Source organism: Phocoena sinus, chromosome 2 (assembly GCF_008692025.1).
Source record: "Phocoena sinus isolate mPhoSin1 chromosome 2, mPhoSin1.pri, whole genome shotgun sequence".
Classification (NCBI taxonomy): domain Eukaryota; kingdom Metazoa; phylum Chordata; class Mammalia; order Artiodactyla; family Phocoenidae; genus Phocoena; species Phocoena sinus.
The window spans coordinates 168064498-168089259 of record NC_045764.1 but is presented as its reverse complement, the minus strand read 5'-3'; the positions used below and the strand labels follow the sequence as shown (position 1 = coordinate 168089259).

Sequence of the window (24762 nt, the reverse complement as noted above, 5' to 3'; positions counted from 1 at the left end):
GCCGGAGCTCCCGAATCAGCGGCTCCTTTAACCCCGTCCTGTCTGAGCAAAAAAAACAGACGCCCTCCAGCGATCTGCGCGCAGGGGCAGGGCCGGGTACAAAGCTGAGCTCCTGTGAGCTGTGAGAGCAGGGAGGAGAGGGGGAGGTCTCTCCCGGCAGCCGCGGAGGCGGCGGATTGAAGCTCCACGATCAACTTGATGTGCCCTGCATTGTGGAATACCTGAATAGACAGGGAGTGATCCCAAATTGAAGAGGGGGAATTTAGGAGCGAGATCTGTGATTTTTTTCCCTTTTCCTCTTTTTGTGAATGTGTGCGTGTATGCTTCTGTGTGAGATCTTGTCTGTATACTCTTGCTTCCACCATTTGTCCTAGGGCTCTATCCGTCCATGGTTTTTTTTTTTAAAAAAAAAAATTTTTTTTTTAATAATTAATTTTAATTGTAATAACTTTATTGAACTTTACCTTCGTTCTTTCTTTCTTTCTTTCCTTCCCTCCTTTAGACAGCGAATCACCCCAGGTTGAGGGGGTGGTCTCTGGGAGCAGGATTTATGATTTTTCCCCCTTTGCCTCTCTTTGTGAACGTGTATGTGTATGCTTCTGTGTAAGATTTTCTCTGTATAGCTTGCTCCCAACAGTTGTCCTAGGGCTCTATCCGTCCATGGTTTTTTTTAAAAAAAAATTTTTTTTTCTTAATAATTAATTTTAATTGTAATAACGTTATTGTACTTTACCTTCGTTCTTTCTTTCTTTCTTTCCTTCCTTCCTTCCCTCTTTTAGACAGCGAATCACCCCAGGTTGAGGAGGTGGTCTCTGGGAGCAGGATTTATGATTTTTCCCCCTTTGCCTCTCTTTGTGAACGTGTATGTGTATGCTTCTGTGTAAGATTTTCTCTGTATAGCTTTGCTTCCAACATTTGTCTAGGGCTCTATCCGTCCATGGTTTTTTTTTAAAAAAAAATTTTTTTTTCTTAATAATTAATTTTAATTGTAATAACTTTATTGTACTTTACCTTCGTTCTTTCTTTCTTTCCTTCCTTCCTTCCCTCCTTTAGACAGCGAATCACCCCAGGTTGAGGAGGTGGTCTCTGGGAGCAGGATTTATGATCTTTCTCCCTTTGCCTCTCTTTGTGAACACGTATGTGTATGCTTCTGTGTAAGATTTTCTCTGTATAGCTTTGTTTCCAACATTTGTCCTAGGGTTCTATCTGTTCTTTTTTTTTTTTTTTCTTTCTTTCTAAATATTTTTTAGTACAATAACTATATTATACTTTATTTTATTTTTACTGTATCTTCTTTCTTTCTGTCTTTTTTCCTTCTTTCCCTCCTTCCTTCCTCCCTTCCTCCCTCCCTTCCTCCCTCCTTTCTTTCCTTCTTTGCTTCTTTCTTCCTTCCTTCCTTTCCTCCATTCCCTCTTTCTTTCCTCATACTTCTACTAATTCTCTCTACATTTTCTCCTTCTTTCCCTCCTTCCTTCCTTCCTTCCTCCCTCCCTCCCTCCTTTCTTTCCTTCTTTGCTTCTTTCTTCCTTCCTTCCTTTCCTCCTTTCCTTCTTTCTTTCCTCATACTTCTAATAATTCTCTCTACTTTTCCTCCCTTTTATTCTGAGCCGTGCTGGATGAAAGGCTCTTGGTGCTCCAGCCCAGGAGGCAGGGCTCTGCCTCTGAGGTAGGAGAGCCAACTTCAGGACACTGATCAACAAGAGACCTCCAGCTCCACATAATATTAAACGGGTGGAAAATCTCCAGAGACCTCCATCTTAACACCAACACCCAGCTTCACTCAACGACCAGCAAGCCACAGTGCTGGACAACCTATGCCAAACAACTAGCAAAACAGGAACACAACCCACCATTAGCAGAGAGGCTGCCTAAAATCATAATAAGGCCACAGACACCCCAAAACCACACCACCAGACGTGAACCTGCCCACTAGAGAGACAAGATCCAGCCTCATCCAAGCACAACACAGGCACTAGTCCCCTCCACCAGGAAGCCTACACAACCCGCTGAAACAACCTTAGCCACTGGAGACAGACATCAAAAACAACGGGAACTACGAACGTGCAGCCTGAAAAAGGAGACCCCAAACACAGTAAGATAAGCAAAATGAGAAGACAGAAAAACACACAGCAGATGAAGGAGCAAGATAAAAACCCACCAGACCTAACAAATGAAGAGGAAATAGGCAATCTACCTGAAAAAGAATTCAGAATAATGATAGTAAGGATGATCCGAAATCTTGGAAGTAGAATGGACAAAATGCAAGAAACAGTTAACAAGGACCTACAAGAACTAAAGATGAAACAAGCAACGATGAACAACGCAATAAATGAAATTAAAAGTACTCTAGATAGGATCAATAGCAGAATAACTGAGGCAGAAGAACGGATAAGTGACCTGGAAGATAAAGTAGTGGAAATAACTACTGCAGAGCAGAATAAAGAAAAAAGAATGAAAAGAACTGAGGACAGTCTCCGAGACCTCTGGGACAACATTAAACGCACCAACATTCGAATTATAGGGGTTCCAGAAGAAGAAGAAAAAAAGAAAGGGACTGAGGAAATATTTGAAGAGATTATAGTTGAAAACTTCCCTAATATGGGAAAGGAAATAGTTAATCAAGTCCAGGAAGCACAGAGAGTCCCATACAGGATAAATACAAGGAGAAATACGCCAAGACACATATTAATCAAACTATCAAAAATTAAATACAAAGAAAGCATATTAAAAGCAGCAAGGGAAAAACAACAAATAACACACAAGGGAATCCCCATAAGGTTAACAGCTGATCTCTCAGCAGAAACCCTACAAGCCAGAAGGGAGTGGCAGGACATACTGAAAGTGATGAAGGAGAAAAACCTGCAACCAAGACTACTCTACCCAGCAAGGATCTCATTCAGATTTGATGGAGAAATTAAAACCTTTACAGACAAGCAAAAGCTGAGAGAGTTTCAGCACCACCAAACCAGCTTTACAACAAATGCTAAAGGAACTTCTCTAGATAAGAAATGCAAAAGAAGGAAACGACCTATAATAACGAACCCAAAACAATATAGAAAATGGGAATAGGAACATACATATCGATAATTACCTTAAATGTAAATGGACTAAATGCTCCCACCAAAAGACACAGATTGGCTGAATGGATACAAAAACAAGACCCTTATATATGCTGTCTACAAGAGACCCACCTCAGACCTAGAGACACATACAGACTGAAAGTAAGGGGATGGAAAAAGATATTCCATGCAAATGGAAACCAAAAGAAAGCTGGAGTAGCAATTCTCATATCAGACAAAATAGACTTTAAAATAAGGACTATTAAAAGGGACAAAGAAGGACACTACATAATGATCAAGGGATCGATCCAAGAAGAAGATATAACAATTGTAAATATTTATGCACCCAACATAGGAGCACCTCAATACATAAGGCAAATACTAACAACCATAAAAGGGGAGATCAACAGTAACACATTCATAGTAGGGGACTTTAACACCCCACTTTCACCCATGGACAGATCATCCAAAATGAAAATAAATAAGGAAACACAAGCTTTAAATGATACATTAAACAAGATGGACTTAATTGATATTTATAGGACACTCCATCCAAAAACAACAGAATACACATTTTTCTCAAGTGCTCATGGAACATTCTCCAGGATAAATCATATCTTGGGTCACAAATCAAGCCTTGGTAAATTAAGAAAATTGAAATTGTATCAAGTATCTTTTCTGACCACAACGCCATGAGACTAGATATCAATTACAGGAAAAGATCTGTAAAATATACAAACACAAGGAGGCTAAACAATACACTACTTAATAATGAAGTGATCACTGAAGAAATCAAAGAGGAAATAAAAAAATACCTAGAAACAAATGACAATGGAGACACAACGACCCAAAACCTATGGGATGCAGCAAAAGCAGTTCTAAGGGGGAAGTTATAGCAATACAAGCCCACCTTAAGAAGCAGGAAACATCTCGAATAAACAACCTAACCTTGCACCTCAAGCAATTAGAGAAAGAAGAACAAAAAAGCCCCCAAGCTAGCAGAAGGAAAGAAATCATAAAAATCAGATCAGAAATAAATGAAAAAGAAATGAAGGAAACGATAGCAAAGATCAATAAAACTAAAAGCTGGTTCTTTGAGAAGATAAACAAAATAGATAAACCACTAGCCAGACTCATCAAGAAAAAAAAGGGAGAAGACTCAAATCAATAGAATTAGAAATGAGAAAGGAGAAATAACAACTGACACTGCAGAAATAAAAAAAATCATGAGCGATTACTACTAGCAACTCTATGCCAATAAAATGGACAATCTGGAAGAAATGGACAAATTCTTAGAAATGCACAACCTGCCAAGACTGAATCAGGAAGAAATAGAAAATATGAACAGACCAATCACAAGCACTGAAATTGAAACTGTGATTAAAAATCTTCCAACAAACAAAAGCCCAGGACCAGATGGCTTCACAGGTGAATTCTATCAAACGTTTAGAGAAGAGCTAACACCTATCCTTCTCGAACTCTTCCAAAATATAGCAGAGGGAGGAACACTCCCAAATTCCTTCTACGAGGCCACCATCACCTTGATACCAAGACCAGACAAGGATGTCACAAAGAAAGAAAACTACAGGCCAATATCACTGATGAACATAGATGCAAAAATCCTCAACAAAATACTAGCAAACAGAATCCAACAGCACATTAGAAGGATCATACACCATGATCAAGTGGGGTTTATTCCAGGAATGCAAGGATTCTTCAATATACGCAAATCTATCAATGTGATAAAACCATATTAACAAATTGAAGGAGAAAAACCATATGATCATCTCAATAGATGCAGAGAAAGCTTTTGACAAAATTCAACACCCATTTATGATAAAAAACCCTCCAGAAAGTAGGCATAGAGGGAACTTTCCTCAACATAATAAAGGCCATATATGACAAGCCCACAGCAAACATCATCCTCAATGGTGAAAAACTGAAAGCATTTCCACTAAGATCAGGAACAAGACAAGGTTGCCCACTCTCACCACTCTTATTCAACATAGTTTTGGAAGTTTTAGCCACAGCAATCAGAGAAGAAAAGGAAATAAAAGGAATCCACATCGGAAAAGAAGAAGTAAAGCTGTCACTGTTTGCAGATGACATGATACTATACATAGAGAATCCTAAAGATGCTACCAGAAAACGACTAGAGCTAATCAATGAATTTGGTAAAGTAGCAGGATACAAAATTAATGCACAGAAATCTCTGGCATTCCTATATACTAATGATGAAAAATCTGAAAGTGAAATCAAGAAAACACTCCCATTTACCATTGCAACAAAAAGAATAAAATATCTAGGAATAAACCTACCTAAGGATACGAAAGACCTGTATGCAGAAAATTATAAGACACTGATGAAAGAAATTAAAGATGATACAAATAGATGGAGAGATATACCATGTTCTTGGATGGGAAGAATCAACATTGTGAAAATGACTCTACTACCCAAAGCAATCTACAGATTCAATGCAATCCCTATCAAACTACCACTGGCATTTTTCACAGAACTAGAACAAAAAATTTCGCAATTTGTATGGAAACACAAAAGACCCCGAATAGCCAAAGCAATCTTGAGAACGAAGAAAGGAGCTGGAGGAATCAGGCTCCCTGACTTCAGACTATACTACAAAGCAACAGTAATCAAGACAGTATGGTACTGGCACAAAAACAGAAAGATCAGTGGAACAGGATAGAAAGCCCAGAGATACACCCCCGCACATATGGACACCTTATCTTTGATAAAGGAGGCAGGAATGTACAGTGGAGAAAGGACAGCCTCTTCAATAAATGGTGCTGGGAAAACTGGACAGGTACATGTAAAAGTATGAGATTAGATCACTCCCTAACACCATACACAAAAATAAGCTCAAAATGGATTAAAGACCTAAATGTAAGGCCAGAAACTATCAAACTCTTAGAAGAAAACATAGGAAGAACACTCTATGACATAAATCACAGCAAGATCCTTTCTGACCCACCTCCTAGAGTAATGGAAATAAAAACAAAAATAAACAAATGGGACCTAATGAAACTTCAAAGCTTTTGCACAGCAAAGGAAACCATAATCAAGACCAAAAGACAACCCTCAGAATGGGAGAAAACATTTGCAAATGAAGCAACTGACAAAGGATTAATCTCCAAAATTTACAAGCAGCCCATGCAGCTCAATAACAAAGAAACAAACAACCCCATCCAAAAATGGGCAGAAGACCTAAACAGACATTTCTCCAAAGAAGATATACAGAATGCCAACAAACACATGAAAGAATGCTCAACATCATTAATCATTAGAGAAATGCAAATCAAAACTACAATGAGATATCATCTCACACCAGTCAGAATGGCCATCATCAAAAAATCTAGAAACAATAAATGCTGGAGAGGGTGTGGAGAAAAGGGGACACTCTTGCACTGCTGGTGGGAATGTGAATTGGTTCAGCCACTGTGGAGAACAGTATGGAGGTTCCTTAAAAAACTACAAATAGAAATTACCATATGACCCAGCAATCCCACTACTGGGCATACACCCTGAGAAAACCAAAATTCAAAAAGAGTCATGTACCAAAATGTTCATTGCAGCTCTATTTACAATAGCCCGGAGATGGAAAGAACCTAAGCGCCCATCATCGGACGAATGGATAAGGAAGATGTGGCACATATACACAATGGAATATTACTCAGCCTTAAAAAGAAATGAAATTGAGCTATTTGTAATGAGATGGATAGACCTAGAGTCTGTCATACAGAGTGAAGTAAGTCAGAAAGAAAAAGACAAATACCGTATGCTAACACATATATATGGAATTTAAGGGAAAAAAATGTCATGAAGAACCTAGGGGTAAGATAGGAAATAAAGACACAGACCTACTGGAGAACGGACTTGAGGGTATGGGGAGGGGGAGGGGTGAGTTTTTTTTTTTTTTTTTTTTTTTTTTTTATGCGTTACGCGGGCCTCTCACTGTTGTGGCCTCTCCCGTCGCGGAGGACAGGCTCCGGACGCGCAGGCCCAGCGGCCATGGCTCACGGGCCCAGCCGCTCCACGGCATGTGGGATCCTCCCAGACCGGGGCACGAACCCGCGTCCCCTGCATCGGCAGGCGGACTCTCAACCACTGCGCCACCAGGGAAGCCCCGAGGGGTGAGTTTTGACAGGGCGAGAGAGAGTCATGGACATATACACACTAACAAACGTAGTAAGGTAGATAGCTGGGGGGAAGCAGCCGCAAGGCACAGGGATATTAGCTCGGTGCTTTGTGACAGCCTGGAAGGGTGGGATGGGGAGAGTGGGAGGGAGGGAGGCGCAAGAGGGAAGACATATGGGAACATATGTATATGTATAGCTGATTCACTTTGTTATAAAGCAGAAACTAACACACCATTGTAAAGCAATTATACCCCAATAAAGATGTTTAAAAAAAAAAAAAAAAAAAAAGAAACCTAGGAGATATTTCATTCAACCTATTCCCTCTCCCCAAAATAATACCGAAATTTTAAGATAGAATACTTTTCAAATATTTTAATAAATAATTTACCCTTATGAGAGACATGCTTTTATTTAAGGCTTTGGATGTTAAGTTTTAGAATCTACATATTATACACAAGCCTACCTTGTTTTATTGCTCTTCACTTTACTGCAGATAGAACAGAAATGCATTTTTTATAAATTGAAGTTTGTGGCAACACTGCGCCCAGCAAGTCCAATAGCACCATTTTTCCAACAGCATTTGCTCGCTTCTTGTCTTCGTGTCAGATTTTGATAATTCTTACAATATTTCCAACTGTTTCATTATTATTATATTTATGGTGGTCTGTGATCATGATCTTGACGTTACTATTGCAATTGTCTTGTGGCACCATGAAACCTCACTCACATAAGATGGAAAACTTGGGCTCCCCTGGTGGTGCAGTGGTTAAGAATCCGCTTGCCAATGCAGGGGACACAGGTTCGAGCCCTGGTCCAGGAAGATCCCACATGCCGCGAAGCAGCTAAGCCAGTGCACCACAGCTACTGAGCCTGTGCTCTAGAGCCTGTGAGCCACAACTACTGAAGCCTGCATGTCACAACTACTGAAGCCCACGTGCCACAACTACTGAAGCCCGCGTGCCTAGAGCCCGTGCTCCGCAACAAGAGAAGCCACCGCAGTAAGCCTGCGTGCTGCAATGAAGAGTAGCCCCCGCTCACCGCAACTAAAGAAAGCCCACACAGCAAGGAAGACTCAACATAGCCATAAATAAATAAATAAATAAATAAAAATAAAGTTCCCTTAAAAAAAGAACACTTGTCAAAAAAAAAAAGACGGCAAACTTAATCAATTTATGTTGTGTCTGTTCTGATTGCTCCATTTACTGGCCATTCCCCCATCTCTCGCCTCCTCAGGCCTCCCTGTTCCCTGAGACACAATAATATTGTGTCCAATAAAGGCCATACCTACTTGTTATGTGTTGTCTATGGCTGCTTTTACTCTGTCACACCAGAGTTGAGTAATTGTGACAGAAACCAATTGGCCAACAGAGCCCAAAATATTTATCATGTGGCCCTTTACCCCTGGTATAAACTTTCAAATACATAATATTGTAACTGTTTAGCAGCATGTGGTCCACAGTGAAGCCCTGCTGTTTTTAACTTCCTTAAAAATTATTGCAAAAACTTTTAGTCTATGCCTCATTACGTCCTCAGACCATGGTAAAACCCATCTTATTTTGTCCTTTTCCTCTTTTGCAAATATTGAACTCTGACTCTTGACACAGTGAAAACAAAACAGTATTGTTAACATCTTCTTAATTGCTAGGGAAAAGTTTAATTTCTTTGCTATTTGATAAAGATATAAATTTAGGGAAACTGTATCTAGAAATAAAGAAATGGGCCATTTAAGGAAAATCATATTTTATTAAATTTAACAATTTTTTGAAGAGCTCAGATTTCTACTTACCAGTTAGTGAAATCACAGAAGTCTTTGTTAACCCTGAGACAGAAGGTGTATATGCTGCTGTAGAACTTTTACTAGAAAAGAACATGATTTAGTTAAAATACAAGCATATGCTTCTTTCGATCCCAGTCATCTAGCACTAGGTCTTTCCTAATCTTTTTTTTAATGCTTTCCTCTACTTCTTATGAAACATGCTTGCTATTTTTATTTCTCATTTATTTTTTACACTCCATGCCTCACAATAATTACTTTGTCTTTAACTTAAAATCATCTCCTTAAACTTCTGCTACATCAAAATAACAGGTTTTCTATTGATGCTCAGCCAAAGCAGGTAATGTGGATAAAATTTTCCTGGAAATAACTTATCTTTAGTTCTAATCTCTCTTGTCCATCTTGAGATCACCCTATTGGCTAGGAACTTTAGAAGGATCTACCAATAATGTCCAAAAACATAGCTGAAAATCTAGAATAAGCTTTTTATTCAATCTTTTATAAAAAGATAAAAATAATAAAAGAAAAACATTTTTCCCGTAACATGTTATATTTTTGATAAATAGTTTTGAAGACATTTATGTTCCCTTAAAATTACTTCACTTGCCGCTTGATATACAGCTGTTATATACTATATGCGTACAACATACATAAAATTCATGGTCATTTAATTTATGCTGATTCTCCCCTAATCTTAACTGTTTATAATTTTGTGTTCTGGGCCAAAAGGGAGACTACACATTCATCTACCGTCAGGAGAACTGTGTTGTCACCACTTTACCACAGAAACAGGCCAGTGGCTTCTTTACGGACAGAAACAACACTAGCTGCAAACAGATGTCCACATCCATTTAGTAAATGGGGCACGTTCATACCCATTTAGAAGTTCTGTGGCATAGGTGATATAGCATAAACAATAGATGGATTCCATGATGTTGTTATAAAGCATCAGGGCAGTAGTCTTCCTAGAATTCCAGGATACCTATTTCTTATGCAAATTCGTAGACTACTTTTTTTTTTTTAACATGAAAACTTTATAGAAGATAACTTAGAAATTACTGACCTATAAAAACCTAAAAAATAATCCTGATTTTATTTAATAATTCATTGAACTATTTAATAATTCAATTCATTTCACATAAAGATGTATGACTATAAGATGAAAATTAAGTCAGAACACGACCCATATATATGCTGTCTACAAGAGACTGACTTCAGACCTAGGGACACGTACAGACTGAAAGTGAGGGGATGGAAAAAGATATTCCATGCACATAGAAATCAACAGAAAGCTGGAGTAGCAATATTCATATCGGACAAAATCAACTTTAAAATAAAGAATGTTACAGGAGACAAGGAAGGACACTACATAATGATCAAGGGATCAATCCAAGACGAAGATATAACAATTGTAAATATTTATGCACCAAACATAGGAACACCTCAATACATAAGGCAAATGCTAACAGCCATAAAAGAGGAAATCGACAGTAACACAATAATCGTGGGGGACGTTAACACCCCATTTATACCAATGGACAGGTCATCCAGACAGAAAATTAATAAGGAAACACAAGTCTTAAATGACACATTAGACCAGATAAACTTAATTGATAATTATAGGACATTCCAACTGAAAGCAGCAGAATACACTTTCTTCTCAAGTGCACACGGAACATTCTCTAGGACAGATTACATCTTGGGTCACAGATCAAGCCTCAATAAATTTAAGCATCATTTCAGACCACAATGCTATGAGATTAGAAATCAACTGCAGGAAAAAAAACTGTAAAAAACACAAACACATAGAAGCTAAACAATATGTTATTAAATAACCAATGGATAACTGAAGAAATCAAAGAGGAAGTCAAAAAATACCTAGAAACAAATGACAACGAAAACATGACGACCCAAAACCTATGGGATACAACAAAAAGCAGTTCGAAGAGGGAAGTTTATAGCAATACAATCTTACTTCAAGAAACAAGAAAAATCTCAAACAACCTAACCTTACACGTAAAGCAACTAGAGAAAGAAGAACAAACAAAACCGAAAATTAGTAAAAGAAAGATCAGAGCAGAAGTAAACGAAATAGAAATGAAGAAAACAACAGCAAAGATCAATGAAACTAAAAGCTGGTTGTTTGAGAAGATAAACAATATTGATAAACCTTTAGCCAGACTCATCAAGAAAAAAAAGGGAGAGGACTCAAATCAATAAAATCAGAAATGAAAAAGGAGAAGTTACAACTGACACCGCAGAAATACAAAGGATCATAAGAGACTACTACAAGCAACTATATGCCAATAAAATGGACAACCTGGAAGAAATGGACAAATTCTTAGAAAGGTATAACTTTCCAAGACTGAACCAGGAAGAAACAGAAAATATGAACAGACCAATCACAAGTAATGAAATTGAAATTGTGATTAAAAATCTTCCAACAAACAAAAGTCCTGGACCAGATGACCTCACAGGTGAATTCTATCAAACATTTAATGAAGAGCTAACATCCATCCTTCTCAAACTCTTCCAAAAAATTGCAGAGGAAGGAACACTTCCAGGCTCATTCTACGAGGCCACCATCACCCTGACACCAAAACCAGACAAAGATAAGATATCACGAAAAAGAAAATTACAGGCCAATATCACTGAGGAACACAGACACAAAAATCCTCAACAAAATACTAGCAAACAGAATCCAACAACACATTAAAAGGATCATACGCCATGAACAAGTGGGACTTATCCCAGAGATACTAGGATTCTTCAATATATGCAAATCAATCAATGTGATATACTATATTAAAAAATTGAAGAATAAAAACCATATGATCATCTCAATAGATACAGAAAAGGCTTCTGACAAAATTCAACACCAATTTATGATAAAAACTCTCCAGAAAGTGGGCATAGAAGGAACCTACCTCAACATAATAAAGGCCATATACGACAAATCCACAGCAAAGATCATTCTCAATGGTGAAAAACTGAAAGCATTTCCTTTAAGTTCAGGAACAAGACAAGGATGTCCACTCTTGCCACTATTATTCAACATAGTTTAGAAAGTCCTAGCCACGGCAATCAGAGAAGAAAAAGGAATAAAAGGAATACAAATTGGAAAAGAAGTAAAACTGTCACTGTTTGCAGATGACATGATACTATACATAGAAGCCACCAGAAAACGAGTAGAGTTTTCCAATGAATTTGGTAAAGTTGCAGGATACAAAATTAATACAAAGAAATCTCTTGCATTCCTATACACTAACAATGAAAAATCAGAAAGAGATATTAAGGAAACAATCCTATTTACCATTGCAACAAGAGAATAAAATACCTAGGAATAAACCTACCTAAGGAGACAAAAGACTTGTACTCAGAAAACTATAGGATACTGATGAAAGAAATCAAAGACGACACAAACAGATGGAGAAACATACCATGTTCTTGAATTGGAAGAATCAATACTGTGAAAATGACTATCCTTCCCAAAGCAATCAACAGATTCAGTGCACTCCCTATCAAATTACCAATGGCACTGTTCACAGAATTAGAACAAAAAATTTTACAATTTGTATGGAAACACAAAAGATCCTGAATAGCCAAAGCAATCTTGAGAAAGAAAAACAGAGCTGGAAGATCAGGGTCCCTGACTTCAGACTACACTACAAAGCTACATTCATCAAGACAGTATGGTACGAGCACAAAAACAGAAAAATAAATCAATGGAACAGGATACAAAGCCCAGAGATAAACCCACACACCTATGGTCACCTAATCCATGACAAAGGAGGCAAGAATATACAATAGGGAAAAGACAGTCTCTTCAGTAAGTGGTGCTGGGAAAACTGGACAGCTACATGTAAAAGAATAAAATTAGAACACTTCCTAACACCACACACAAAAATAAACTCAAAATGGATTAAAGACCTAAATGTAAGGCCAGACACTATAAAACTCTTAGAGGAAAACATAGGCAGAACACTCTGACATAAATCTCAGAAAGATCTTTTTTGACCCACCTCCTAGAGTATGAAAATAAAAACAAAAATAAACAAGTGGGACCTAATTAAACTTAAAAGTTTTTGCACAGCAAAGGAAACCATTAACCAAAAGAAAAGACAACGCTCAGAATGGGATAAAATATTTTCAAACAAAGTAACTGACAAGGGATTAATCTCTAAAATATATAAACAGCTCGTGCAGCTCAATATCAAAAAAAAAAACAACCCAATGAAAAAATGGGCAGAAGACCTAAATAGACATTTCTGCAAAGAAGACATACAGATGGCCAAGAAACACATGAAAAGGTGCTCAACGCCACTAATCATTAGCGAGATGCAAGTCAAAACTACAATGAGGTATCACCTCACACCAGTCCGAATGGCCATCATCAAAAAATCTACAAAGAAAAATGCTGGAGAGGATGTGGAGAAAACGGAACTCTCCTACACTGCTGGCAGGAATGTAAATTGGTACAGCCACTATGGAGAACACAATGGAGGTTCCTCAAAAAACTAAAAATAGAATTACCATATGACCCAGCAATCCAGCTCCTGGGCATATACCTGGAGAAAACCATAATTCAAAAAGATACATGCACACCAATATTCACTGCAGCACTATTTACAACAGCCAGGACATGGAAGCAACCTAAATGTCCATCAACAGAGGAATAGATAAAGAAGATGTGGTACATATAGACAAGGGAATATTACTCAGCCATAAAAAGTAACAAAATAGTGCCATTTGCAGAGGCATGGATAGACCTAGAGACTGTCATACAGAGTGAAGTAAGTCAGAAATAGAAAAAGGAACATTGTATAATATCACTTATAAGTGGAATCTAGAAAAATGGTACAGATGAACTTATTTGCAAAGCAGAAATAGAGACACAGATGTAGAGAACAAACTTATGGATACCAAGGGGGAAGGGAGGTCAGGATGAATTGGGAGATTGGGATTGACAATAAACACACTACTATGTATAAAACAGATAACCAATGAGAACCTACTATATAGCACAGGGAAGTCTACTCAATGCTCTGTGGTGACTTAAATGGGAAGGAAATCTAAAAAAGAGGGGATATATGTATACGTATAACTGATTCACTTTGCTGTACAGCAGAAACTAACACAACATTGTAAAGCAACTATACTCCAATAAAAATTAATTAAAAAATAAAATAAAATAAAAATTAAGTCAAAATGTGAGTAGCTGACAGATCATACCCAGCACACTTGTCTAAGTTGCCGTATTTTGCATGAAAAGCTTGATTATTAAAAGACTGGCTTCGAATCAATTTGGATTTCTTGATTTCTTTGCCTAGAGTAACAAGCAAAAGGAAAATGCAATTGTTTAGTTCATCAGTTCATCCTTAGCTGCCCCAGCCCCATTTCCTCTCCAACTCCCACAATTTTCAGTAAAACACTGACAGGTGTAGCTTCCTTTCCTTAGCTTGACCTGACTGGTGTATCTCTTACCCCTAATGCCCATTAAGAACCACCAAAACAGCTAACAGTAAAAGGCAAAAGATGCCTTCAAATGATATATCTCATCTCACGGAGTGACTTCCCTGTAATTATTGTTTAGGAAAGGAAAAAAGGAGACACAAAAACAAGTTTCTTACTTGTGGATGGGGTGCCAGAAGAGGGTCCAGGGACAGAAATGGGGATGTTCTTGGGCAGAGTTGTTGGTGTCTTGGTGTCTCTACCTAAAACAAACTCTGATTTAAGTGCTATAATTTCCTCTGAGCTTTTATTAATCTCCATACACATACAAGGCAATGCAGAGAATATGAATCACTATCCCTAGTGAAGCAACACTCTCTTCCAAATCTTACTTTTTATATATTTAAATATTTCAATCTTAGTTATTCAGTGATCAATTTTGCAATCTTATTGCTGTTACCAAACTTCAAACTTTCCTTTGGAGGATCTGAACCTCCACATTGATCCTCACCATTTATTCATGTACTCCTAAACCTATATCACAGTTAGCAGCCAATTTTTGAAAACAACTTTGATAAATGAAAGAAAGTGAAGTGATTTTTCATATTAAATTAAAAACTAAGCATGGTCTCTCAGCACGCTAGGATGCAACATCAGTTGGGTACCTTGGTGATAAAGACATGCGAAAACTACTTACGTTTCTTTTCAAAGGTTTTATCACTCATGGGCCTTCCATCATTTTGTTGCTTTTCTTTTTCTAATTGTTCCTATTAATAAAACAGTATCTTAGCATTAAAGGTAAGCATTAGATTTAGAAAATTGTTCTAATCAGAAATTACTCTAAGCTTTAGAGGTTCAGATACAGTTCACAAAAATACATAACGGAAGTAATTTGTTTTTCCAAATTAGTGTCTAAAGAAGTCACAGTTCTTTCAGAGTTGTGTTTTTTTTTTAACATCTACAGAATTGTGCCCTTGGAGGCTTGTCAAACTAAAACAATGAGTTTAGTATCATTGTTGTGATGAGCCGTTAATTTCTACAATGTATTTACCCATTCTCATCAGCAAAATGTGTTACTACTGGCCCTTTCCATTTCTGACTGATACGTGGCAAAATAATGTTCTTCTTTTAAAAGACTGAGAGAAAAAGAAATGATCTTTTCGATATTATTTAAATGTTCTATTGAAGTATAATACACATAGAGAAGGTGCACAAATATAAGTGTACAGCTCAATAAATTTTCCCAAAGTGAACACACCCATATAATCAGCTCCCAGACCAAGAAACAAAATGTTACCCAAACTCAAAGAGTTCTTTATCCCAACAGAATAGCCAAGAAAAATCAATAAACATACCAAGTTCTGAACAAACATGGCATAACCGACATGTACAGAACACTACAATCAACACTGGAGAACATACATTCTTTTCAAGTGCATGTAAAATAAAAAGGCAGAGAAAATACGCAAGATAAAAAATTTTCCACATAGAACTGGACTGCATAAAAAACTATTAAATAAAAATTCTAAAACTGAAAATAAAACATGCAAAACTGAAAAATATCACCAAGTGGGCTTAACAGTAGTGTTACCTGCGTCATCTTTTCCTCTACTATCTCGATCATATTAATCACAGTTGTCTTGAAGTCCTTGTCTGCTAACTCTAATATCAGGATCATCTGTGGATCTTTTTCTATTCTCTGATCTTTGTCTTGGGTTTATGAGGTCATTAAGTCCTAAAATTTTTTAGAGTCTGCTTATTCTCTACATCTTCTACCACTGGCAATCCTGAACTCTAATCTTTGGCTTAGACTGCTGAAATAATGCAATTTGCTTTTCAGAGGATTTCCACTTAAGTTTTTAATCTCACAGCATAATTCTCTGCAGAAAAATAGACAATATAAAAAATCAGAATTTTAGAACTGACAGATAGAGTAATGGAAATTTTATTATCAGTGGAGAGGCTCAGCAGCCAAATGCAGAGGGCAGGAAAAGAACTGGTGACACTGAAGATGGATCGACAGAAATAATTCACTCTGAGTAGCAGAGTTTAAGGAAAAAAAAAAAAAAAAAAGAAAGATAGAACAAAGCCTCATGGACCTGTGGGATAGTATCAAAAGATTTAACATATGTGCAATTGGAGACCCAGAGGTATAAGAGTGAGGAACTGGGACAGAACATATATTGAAACAAATAATGGCTCAAACCTTCCCAAATTTGGGAAATGACACTCATTTACAGATTCAGGAAGCTCAGCAAATCCAAGACCGAACAAATTTGAAGCTAATCATGCCTAAAAACATCACAAGCAAACTGCTAAAGATAAAAAAGAATAGAAAAAATCTTGGAAGTAGACAGAGACAAACAACATTATATAGAGAAGAATAATAATTCAAATGAGAACAGATATTTTATCAGATGCTATGGAGACCACAACACAGACAGAAACACTTCTTAAAGTACAGTATAAAAAAGGCTGTAAACCCAGAATTCTGTATCCAATAAAAATATCCTTTAGAGAGAAAGGCACAAATAAGGCATTCTAGATAAAGGAAAACGAAGGTAATTTGTTACAAAATACTTGCACTCCGAGAACTTCCAAAGAAAGTTCTTCAGGCTGAAGGGAAAAAATAAGAGGGACATTTGGGTCCTAAGCAATGAATGAAGAGCACTGGAAATGGTAAACATCTGAGTAAACACACAGGTTTACTCTCTTAAGTTCTTCAAGATACATATGACGACTTAAAGCAAAAATTATCACACTGACTGGTGGGGTTTTCAGTGCAGATGTAATTCACATGACAAGTGTAACATAAAGAACAGTATGGAGCAGGTAAAGGGTTCTGTATCACTGTTAAAGAAAGTGGTACAATATTAACAATATAAAAGGTTAGGTATGTCTGCTGTAATCTAGAGAAAACACCAAAAAGCAATTCAAAAAAAAAAAGGGGTGGGGGGCGAAGAGACAGAGAGAAACACCAATCACTAAGATAAAAATATAAAAGGGGGGCTTCCCTGGTGGCGCAGTGGTTGAGAGTCCGCCTGCCGATGCAGGGGACGCGGGTTCGTGCCCCGGTCCGGGAGGATGCCACATGCCGTGGAGAGGCTGGGCCATGGCTTCTGAGCCTCTGCATCCGGAGCCTGTGCTCCGCAACGGGAGAGGCCACAGCAGTGAGGGGCCCACGTACCGGGGGAAAAAAGAAATATATATATACACATATATATATATATGTGTGTGTGTATATATATATATATATATATATATATATATATAAAAAAAAAAGAGGGTATCACCATAGATTCTATATACATTAGAAGGATAATATAAGAATATTATAAACAACATATGCCAACAAATTTGACAGCTTAGAGGACATGGACAAATTGGGGAGGGGAAGCAACTTATCAAATTGACAAAAAAGAAAGAAAATCTGAATAGTATTATAGCTATTAAAGTAATTGAATGAATTATCAAAATCCTTCCAAAATGAAAACTTTGAGTCTTGATAGTTTCACTAGTGAATTCTATCAAACACTCAAGGAAGGAAAAAAAACAATTTTATACAAAATTTGTCAGAAAATAGAGGAAGTGGTAATACTATCCATCTCATTTTATGAGGCCAGAATAACTCTAATACCAAATTTAAAAGACCCAAGAAATGACCCCAAAAATTATAAACCAGTTCCCACTATGAATTTATGAATACAAAGGCAAAATTCCTTTAAATAAATTAGCCAAGCATCCAACAGCAGAGAAAAGGACAATATATCATCACCAAATAGAGTTTATCTCCAAAATATAAAATCGGTTTACCATTTGAAAAATCAATGTAACTCAGTGTTTTAACACAATGAAAGTAGAAAAACAAATATCATTTTAGGAAATGCAGAAACAGCATCTGGCAAAATTTAACAATCACTCATAAAAACTCTCAGCAGACTAGGAATAGAAGCGATAAAGGGCATCTATAGAAAACCTATTGGTAACACCATACCTAATGATGAAAGATTGAACTGCTTCCCCCTAAGGTCAGTAAAAAGACAAAGATGCCTACTTGCATCACTTTTATTAGTCAGAGGTCTCTTATTATACTGGAGGTCCTGGACCTTTTAATACGACAAAAAGAAAGAAATAAAAGGTACAAACACTGAACAGGAAGAAGTAATCCTACTGTACTAAAAGATGACATAATGGCTCAGGTAGACTCATGTCCTATTAAATCTAAAAACCAACTTCTACAACAAATAAGCAAACTTAGCACATTTTCAAAATACAAGGTTAATATACAAAAATCAATATTATTCTTAAACTCCAGCAACAAAACACTGGAAAGTAAAACTTTAAATTACAATTCCATTTATAATGCCAAGACACGTAATATACTAGAAATAAATCTAACAAAAGACTGCCTTGAACTCTACACTTAACTCTACCAAAACTAAGAAGACTAAATAAATGAAGTGGTAGACAATGTTCATGGATTGGAAGACTTAATTGTTAAGATGGCAATTCTCCAAATTGACCTACAGATCAATGCTAATTAACACAATCCTAACTAAAATTCCAGCAGGCTTTTTATAGAAATTGATAAACTGATTCTAAACATTGTATCAAGATGAAAAGGGCCTCTACTGGCCAAAGCAATTTTTTAAAAAGTTGGAAAAGTTACCCTACCTGATTTTAAGAATTACTATAAAGTAATAGCGATCAAGATAGTTTGGAATTGCCAAAAAGATAAACCTATAAATCACTGCAACAGAATGGGAGTTAAGAAACAGACATATGTATGTATGGACAACTGATTGTTTTTACAAAGATGCTAAGGCAATCCAATGGAAGTAAAGTTTTCAATAAATGGCATTAGAATAATTGCTCATTGAGATGGAAAAAATAAACATATATAAAAATTAACTTGAAATGAATCATAGACCTAAATGTAAAACCTAAAACTAAAATTCCTAGAAGAAAACACAGGAAAAAGTCTTTATAATTTGGGGATAGACAAAAGACTCTTAGAATAAAAAAGCATGAACTATGCTAAAAGAAAAAAAGGATAAGTTGGACTTCATCAAAATTAAAAACTTCTTCTCGTCCAAAGACACCATGAAGCACAGACTCCAAGAAAATATTCATAAAATGTATCTCTGACAAAGGAGTTGTATTCAGAGTTTATAAAGAACTCTCACAACTCAATAAGAAGATAAACAAAAATCACTTTAAAATCTGAAAAGAGACTTCATCAACTAAGATATAAGGATGGCCAATACACAAAGGAAAAGATGCTCAGCCTCCTTAGGCATCAGGGATAAGCAATTTGAGATAACATTACATACCCACCCTCTCGAGCATTAGAGAGGATACGGGGTAACCGAAAATCTCCACCACAGCCAGTGGGAATGCAAAACGGCACAGGCACTTTGTAAAACAGTCTTTGTTTTTAAGTTAAGTGTAGTTTACCATACGATCCAGCCATTCCATTCCTAAGTTATTTCCCCAAGAGAAATGAAAACTTATATCCACTCAAAGACTTCTTCACTAATGTTCCCAAGCTAGAAGTAACCCAAATGTCCGTTAAGACGTGGATAAACACGTTGTGGTATATCCGCAGTATGGACTACTACTCAGAGATAAAAAGTAATGACCTCTTTATATGCACAAAAACATGGATGAATCTCAAAGTAATCATGCTGATGGAAAGAAGCATGACCCAAAAAGGTACTAACATATGATTCAATTTATATAAATTCTAAAAAATGCAAACTAATTTACAGTGACAGAAACTAGATTAGTGGTTGCTAGGGACTAGAGCAGAAGACGTGAATCACTAAGGGGGCACAAGGAAGTTTTTGAAGGAATGGCAACGTTTGGTATTTTATATTCTGGTTTCATGGATATGTCTATATGTCAAATTGCACACTTTAAGTATTTGCTGTTAATCATAAGTCAATCATACTTCAATAAGGTAGTTTGTTTTTTTTTAAAGGCTCTCAAATGTAGTTTTCCTTGCAATTCATAAAAGAACATATTTCAAAAGGTCAGGATTCTTCTTTAGTCATTTAGGGAAAATAAAAGTAGTATGAAACTGAAAGAAATTATTGATTAGATTTAATAACAAAGCACAGTTAATACTGGTCAGAAAAGAGTACGTGTGTGTGTGTGTGTGTGAAAACATACCATTTCCAAAAGAAGTAGCTCTTCTCTTTCTTTCTCTTGATCCAACAAATCTTTTTCATAAAATTTTTTCTGAAACTAAGTTTAAAGTTTAAAATGAAATTGTGAAACATTAATGATGAGTCTCTGCCAATTTTTAAATATTCCTTTCAACATAAGGTAAAGAGAGTGTACTCACAGCGTCCATGGACATTTCCATTCTGTCCAACTCTAACACAGTCTGCAAAGAAAATGTTTTAAATTATTCAACAGTAATTAAATTAAATCAACTAATCATTTCTCAGAAAGACTCCTTTTCCAGAGGGAGGATCAAAGAAGAGACTTCTCCACTATGTGAAAGGCTAAATTAGGAAGTCTCTAAAGTTCTTCCCAACTCTATGTTGTGTTTTTCATCAACCTCTATATATTAACACCAAGATCCACTTAAACTTTTAAAAGTTTTCAACTTAAGAAAAGCAAGTGTAGGGCTTCCATGGTGGAGCAGTAGTTAAGAATCCACCTGCCAATGCAGGGGCCACAGGGCCCCTGGGCTGGGAAGATCCCACATGCCGCGGAGCAACTAAGCCCGTGCGCCACAACTACTGAGCCTGCGCTCTAGAGCCCGCGAGCCACAACTACTGAAGCCCACGCGCCTAAAGCCCGTGTTCGACAATAAGAGAAGCCACCGCAATGAGAAGCCTGCGCACCGCAACAAAGAGTAGCCCCCACTCACCACAACTAGAGAAAGCCCGCGCACGGCAACAAAGATCCAACTCAGCCAAAAATAAATAAATTAATTACATTAAAAAAAGAAAAGAAAAGCAAGTGTAGAGGATTATTTTAAATACTAAACACATGCAATTTAGTTTCTAATAACTTCCTGTGCCACTCTTTTCTGAATCTTCAGAAATACAATATAATTTTTGAATTTTTTAAAAAAACTTTTAGCTAAATATATACAAAGCTAGGTATCATTGGGCTTAATATCCTTAGTTCCTTGCCACAGAAACTTTTGATTATTATGACATTTTAACCAATAGAAAAAACTTTACTCTGAAAGCATTCTCTTAATTTAGTATTTGTCTTTTCAAATACATTGGTCTGAAATAAATTATTTCAATCAAACAATGAATGGCCCATCTAATCCAGGGTTCTGTCTCTGATAGAGGACCGTACATTTTTACAGGAGTAACTCTGATGGCCAGGATAAAGTACATTTATTCATATGTCCAAAGCTATCCATTGCAAACATAATATTTATTTGAAGTTTTATGTTTATGCTGAAATTTATGAAAATGTTATAATTTATGGCATGAAATAGCCCTTTTCAATGAAATTACTTTTCATCTTAAAAAACTGACTATTTCATTTTTATCCCAAAGCTTTGAACAGCTAGCTTCCTGAGAGGTTCCCATACCAATACATCAGTTTGATAAACATTATACTATAGAATTTTCATGGGACAGACTGACTTCCTCACGTGATACGTTCTTAAAATAAGGGCTGTACTACAGAAAAGTCCATTGAAGGTTAATAATCTATCAATTTAATTCTATCATTTTTGCCCCTATTTATAGGGTTAGTTTGAGTTACCTCTTCAGTTAATAAATTCTCTCAAAAAAGTAACTGTCTCACGTTTACTATTTTGAAAGTTAGTTCCATTGCTTACACTTCTGTAATTAAACGGTAAAGACAGAAACAAATGTTATGTGTATCTATGTTTTGAGATTTAGATGCATGTCCAGACTCTGGGTATTTCTGATTATTTCAGTTAATGAAAGAAGAATTTACATTTCAGTAAAATAAAATTATACTAATTAATACTACGTTATCAAATCACTTTATTAAAAAGTTCCTGGGGCTTCCCTGGTGGCGCAGTGGTTGGGAGTCCGCCTGCCGATGCAGGGGCGCGGGTTCGTGCCCCGGTCCGGGAGGATCCCGCGTGCGGCGGAGCGGCTGGGTCCGTGGGCCATGGCCGCTGGGCCTGCGCGTCCGGAGCTTGTGCTCCGCAACTGGAGAGGCCACAACAGTGAGAGGCCCGCATACCACCAAAAAAAAAAAAAAAAGTTCCTTATGCAACATCTGGCAATGATCTCTAGGGAAAAAAAAAAAAAAAATCAAAGGACTCTTTTTGTTTTCCTCACCATCGACACCAAGTTACTTAACACATTAATAAATTAACTTCTCTCACTACAAATAAATGCTCAAAAACTATGTGTCCTGAACTTCAGATTCATAAAAGTAATGATTGTTTTCTTGAATTTTATTTTATTTTTTTATACAGCAGGTTCTTATTAGTCATCCATTTTATACACATGAGTGTATATACATGTCAGTCCGAATCTCCCAATTCATCACCATAAAAGTAATGATTTTCATTTGACATAACCTTATAAAAATATTATATACTCAACCAAAAGGTTTTGAAGACTATAAAGTATTTTAAGGTTTGACTTCACTAACCCAAATGTTTACTGTGTTAGAGTTCCAATATTGCCAAACAATCCATATAAGATCACACGCTAAAACGAAACAAACAAAAACCCGTAAGACACATGTTACATAATTGAAAAGCGCTAGGGATCTATATTCAGCCCTGGCTCTGCCACTTACCAAGAAGATCTTAAGCAAACACTTGAACATTTCTAGGTCTCGAGCTTCTGCAAAGTCCAACAGATCACTGAAGGCCCTTCCAGCCCTTTCAGGGCTAAGTTTCTATCAAATGTGACTTTCCCTATTATACCAACAAAGTTTTCCCAATTCTAATCACTTATAAAGAGTCTGGTGAATGAAGTACTCATTCTTTATTAGCTGAACAGTATTTACTGAGTACCTAAAATGTAAGCTCTCTCATAGAGCTTATATCACCAGTAATAAAAGATTAATGTCTCAGTGCCCTCTAGAAGGAACTTTCATACATCAACCAAATCAGTTACTAATTCTTACTCCTCTAGCAGTGATAGAAAGATTTTAACATATTGCTATCCCATCAAGCTAAGATAGTGAGGCTGTGATGAACACTGCAAGAAAGGCAAATGTCGTGGCAAGAGGGACGCTTACTCTTTTCACAGTGGCCAGAACATCTTTATCTTTTTCTTGACAGAGGAGTTTTCTCACACACATTTCTAACTGTTGAAGTAGATGTTTATCTGCAGGGATCTTCAGGGTAGATTTCACTTTGGGCAACAAGTAGCAAAGTTTCATTCTGCAATAAATTGACAGTATTAACTTGTAAGTGAATTTAATAACTAAGAATGACCGTCACATGAAATTGAAAGAAAACTCAAGCTTTAGCCATCCTGAGAATTTCTTATGCAACAAATGTCTATGCAGGGTCTATGATGAGTCAAGCGTTCATCATTCTGGATGCTGTGATAACGCAGTGGAGAAAACCAACAAAATTCTCTGCTGTCACAGAGCTTACGTTCTAGTACACGGGTAGGGAGAGAGGATAAACAAATATGTAAAATGTCTGTCAAACAGTGGTAAATGCTGCAGAGAAAAATAAAGCAGGGAAAGACGACAAAGGAGTACAAGGAGGGGGATTACAAGTTCAAACCAGGTGGTCAGGGAGGCTTTTAGTCAAGATTTCACTGAAAAGATGACATTTAAGCAAAGAATTAAAGTAAATTAGGGACTAAGCCTTGTGACTATCTAGAGAAAACCACTACAGTTAAGAGCAAGTGCCCCCTCAGGGGAGCTTGCCTTAGAAGTTGCCCCAAATTAACAAATTGGCCAAAACTGGCAAACTGGCTAGCACGGCTAGAACAGAGCAAAAACGAAATCAGCTGGAGGCCTGAGTGAAATAGGAGGCCAGTTCATCCGGGGCCTTGCAGGTCACGGTTTGGGGACCGGCTTTCATTCTGAGTGCAATGAGAAGCCACGGAGGGTTTTGCACAGCCGAGTGAAATGATGTGACTTAACGTTTGGAAAGTATCATCTGGCTACTGTATTGAGATTAGACTGTAGGTGGTCAAGGACAAAAGGGACACGGGGCGGCAGGGGGCTCTTTCAGTAACTCAGGCAAGAGATGATGGTGGCTTGAACCAGAGTGGCAGCAGTGAGGTGGTGGGAAGTGGTTTGATTCTGAATATATTTTACAAGCGGCAGGATGTGCTGAGGGCTTGGAAGTGGAGTGACAGAAAGGAAGTCACGGCTCTGACCTGAACAAGTGGCA

The 24762-nt window shown here is 37.0% G+C and overlaps 1 protein-coding gene across 1 annotated transcript in view; it reads right to left on the bottom strand.

Annotated features, from left to right (window-relative positions):
- The window catches only part of LOC116749068 (serine/threonine-protein phosphatase 4 regulatory subunit 4), a 66956-nt gene that overhangs the window by 13055 nt on the left and 29139 nt on the right, over positions 1–24762 (bottom strand). The window contains exons 14-20 of the mRNA XM_032623025.1: positions 23646–23790; positions 20785–20826; positions 20610–20684; positions 15133–15202; positions 14615–14698; positions 14217–14310; positions 8997–9067 (exon numbers count right to left, since the gene is read on the bottom strand). Of these exons, the coding sequence (XP_032478916.1) occupies positions 8997–9067; positions 14217–14310; positions 14615–14698; positions 15133–15202; positions 20610–20684; positions 20785–20826; positions 23646–23790 (581 nt within the window). The remainder of the gene's footprint in view (positions 1–8996; positions 9068–14216; positions 14311–14614; positions 14699–15132; positions 15203–20609; positions 20685–20784; positions 20827–23645; positions 23791–24762) is intronic.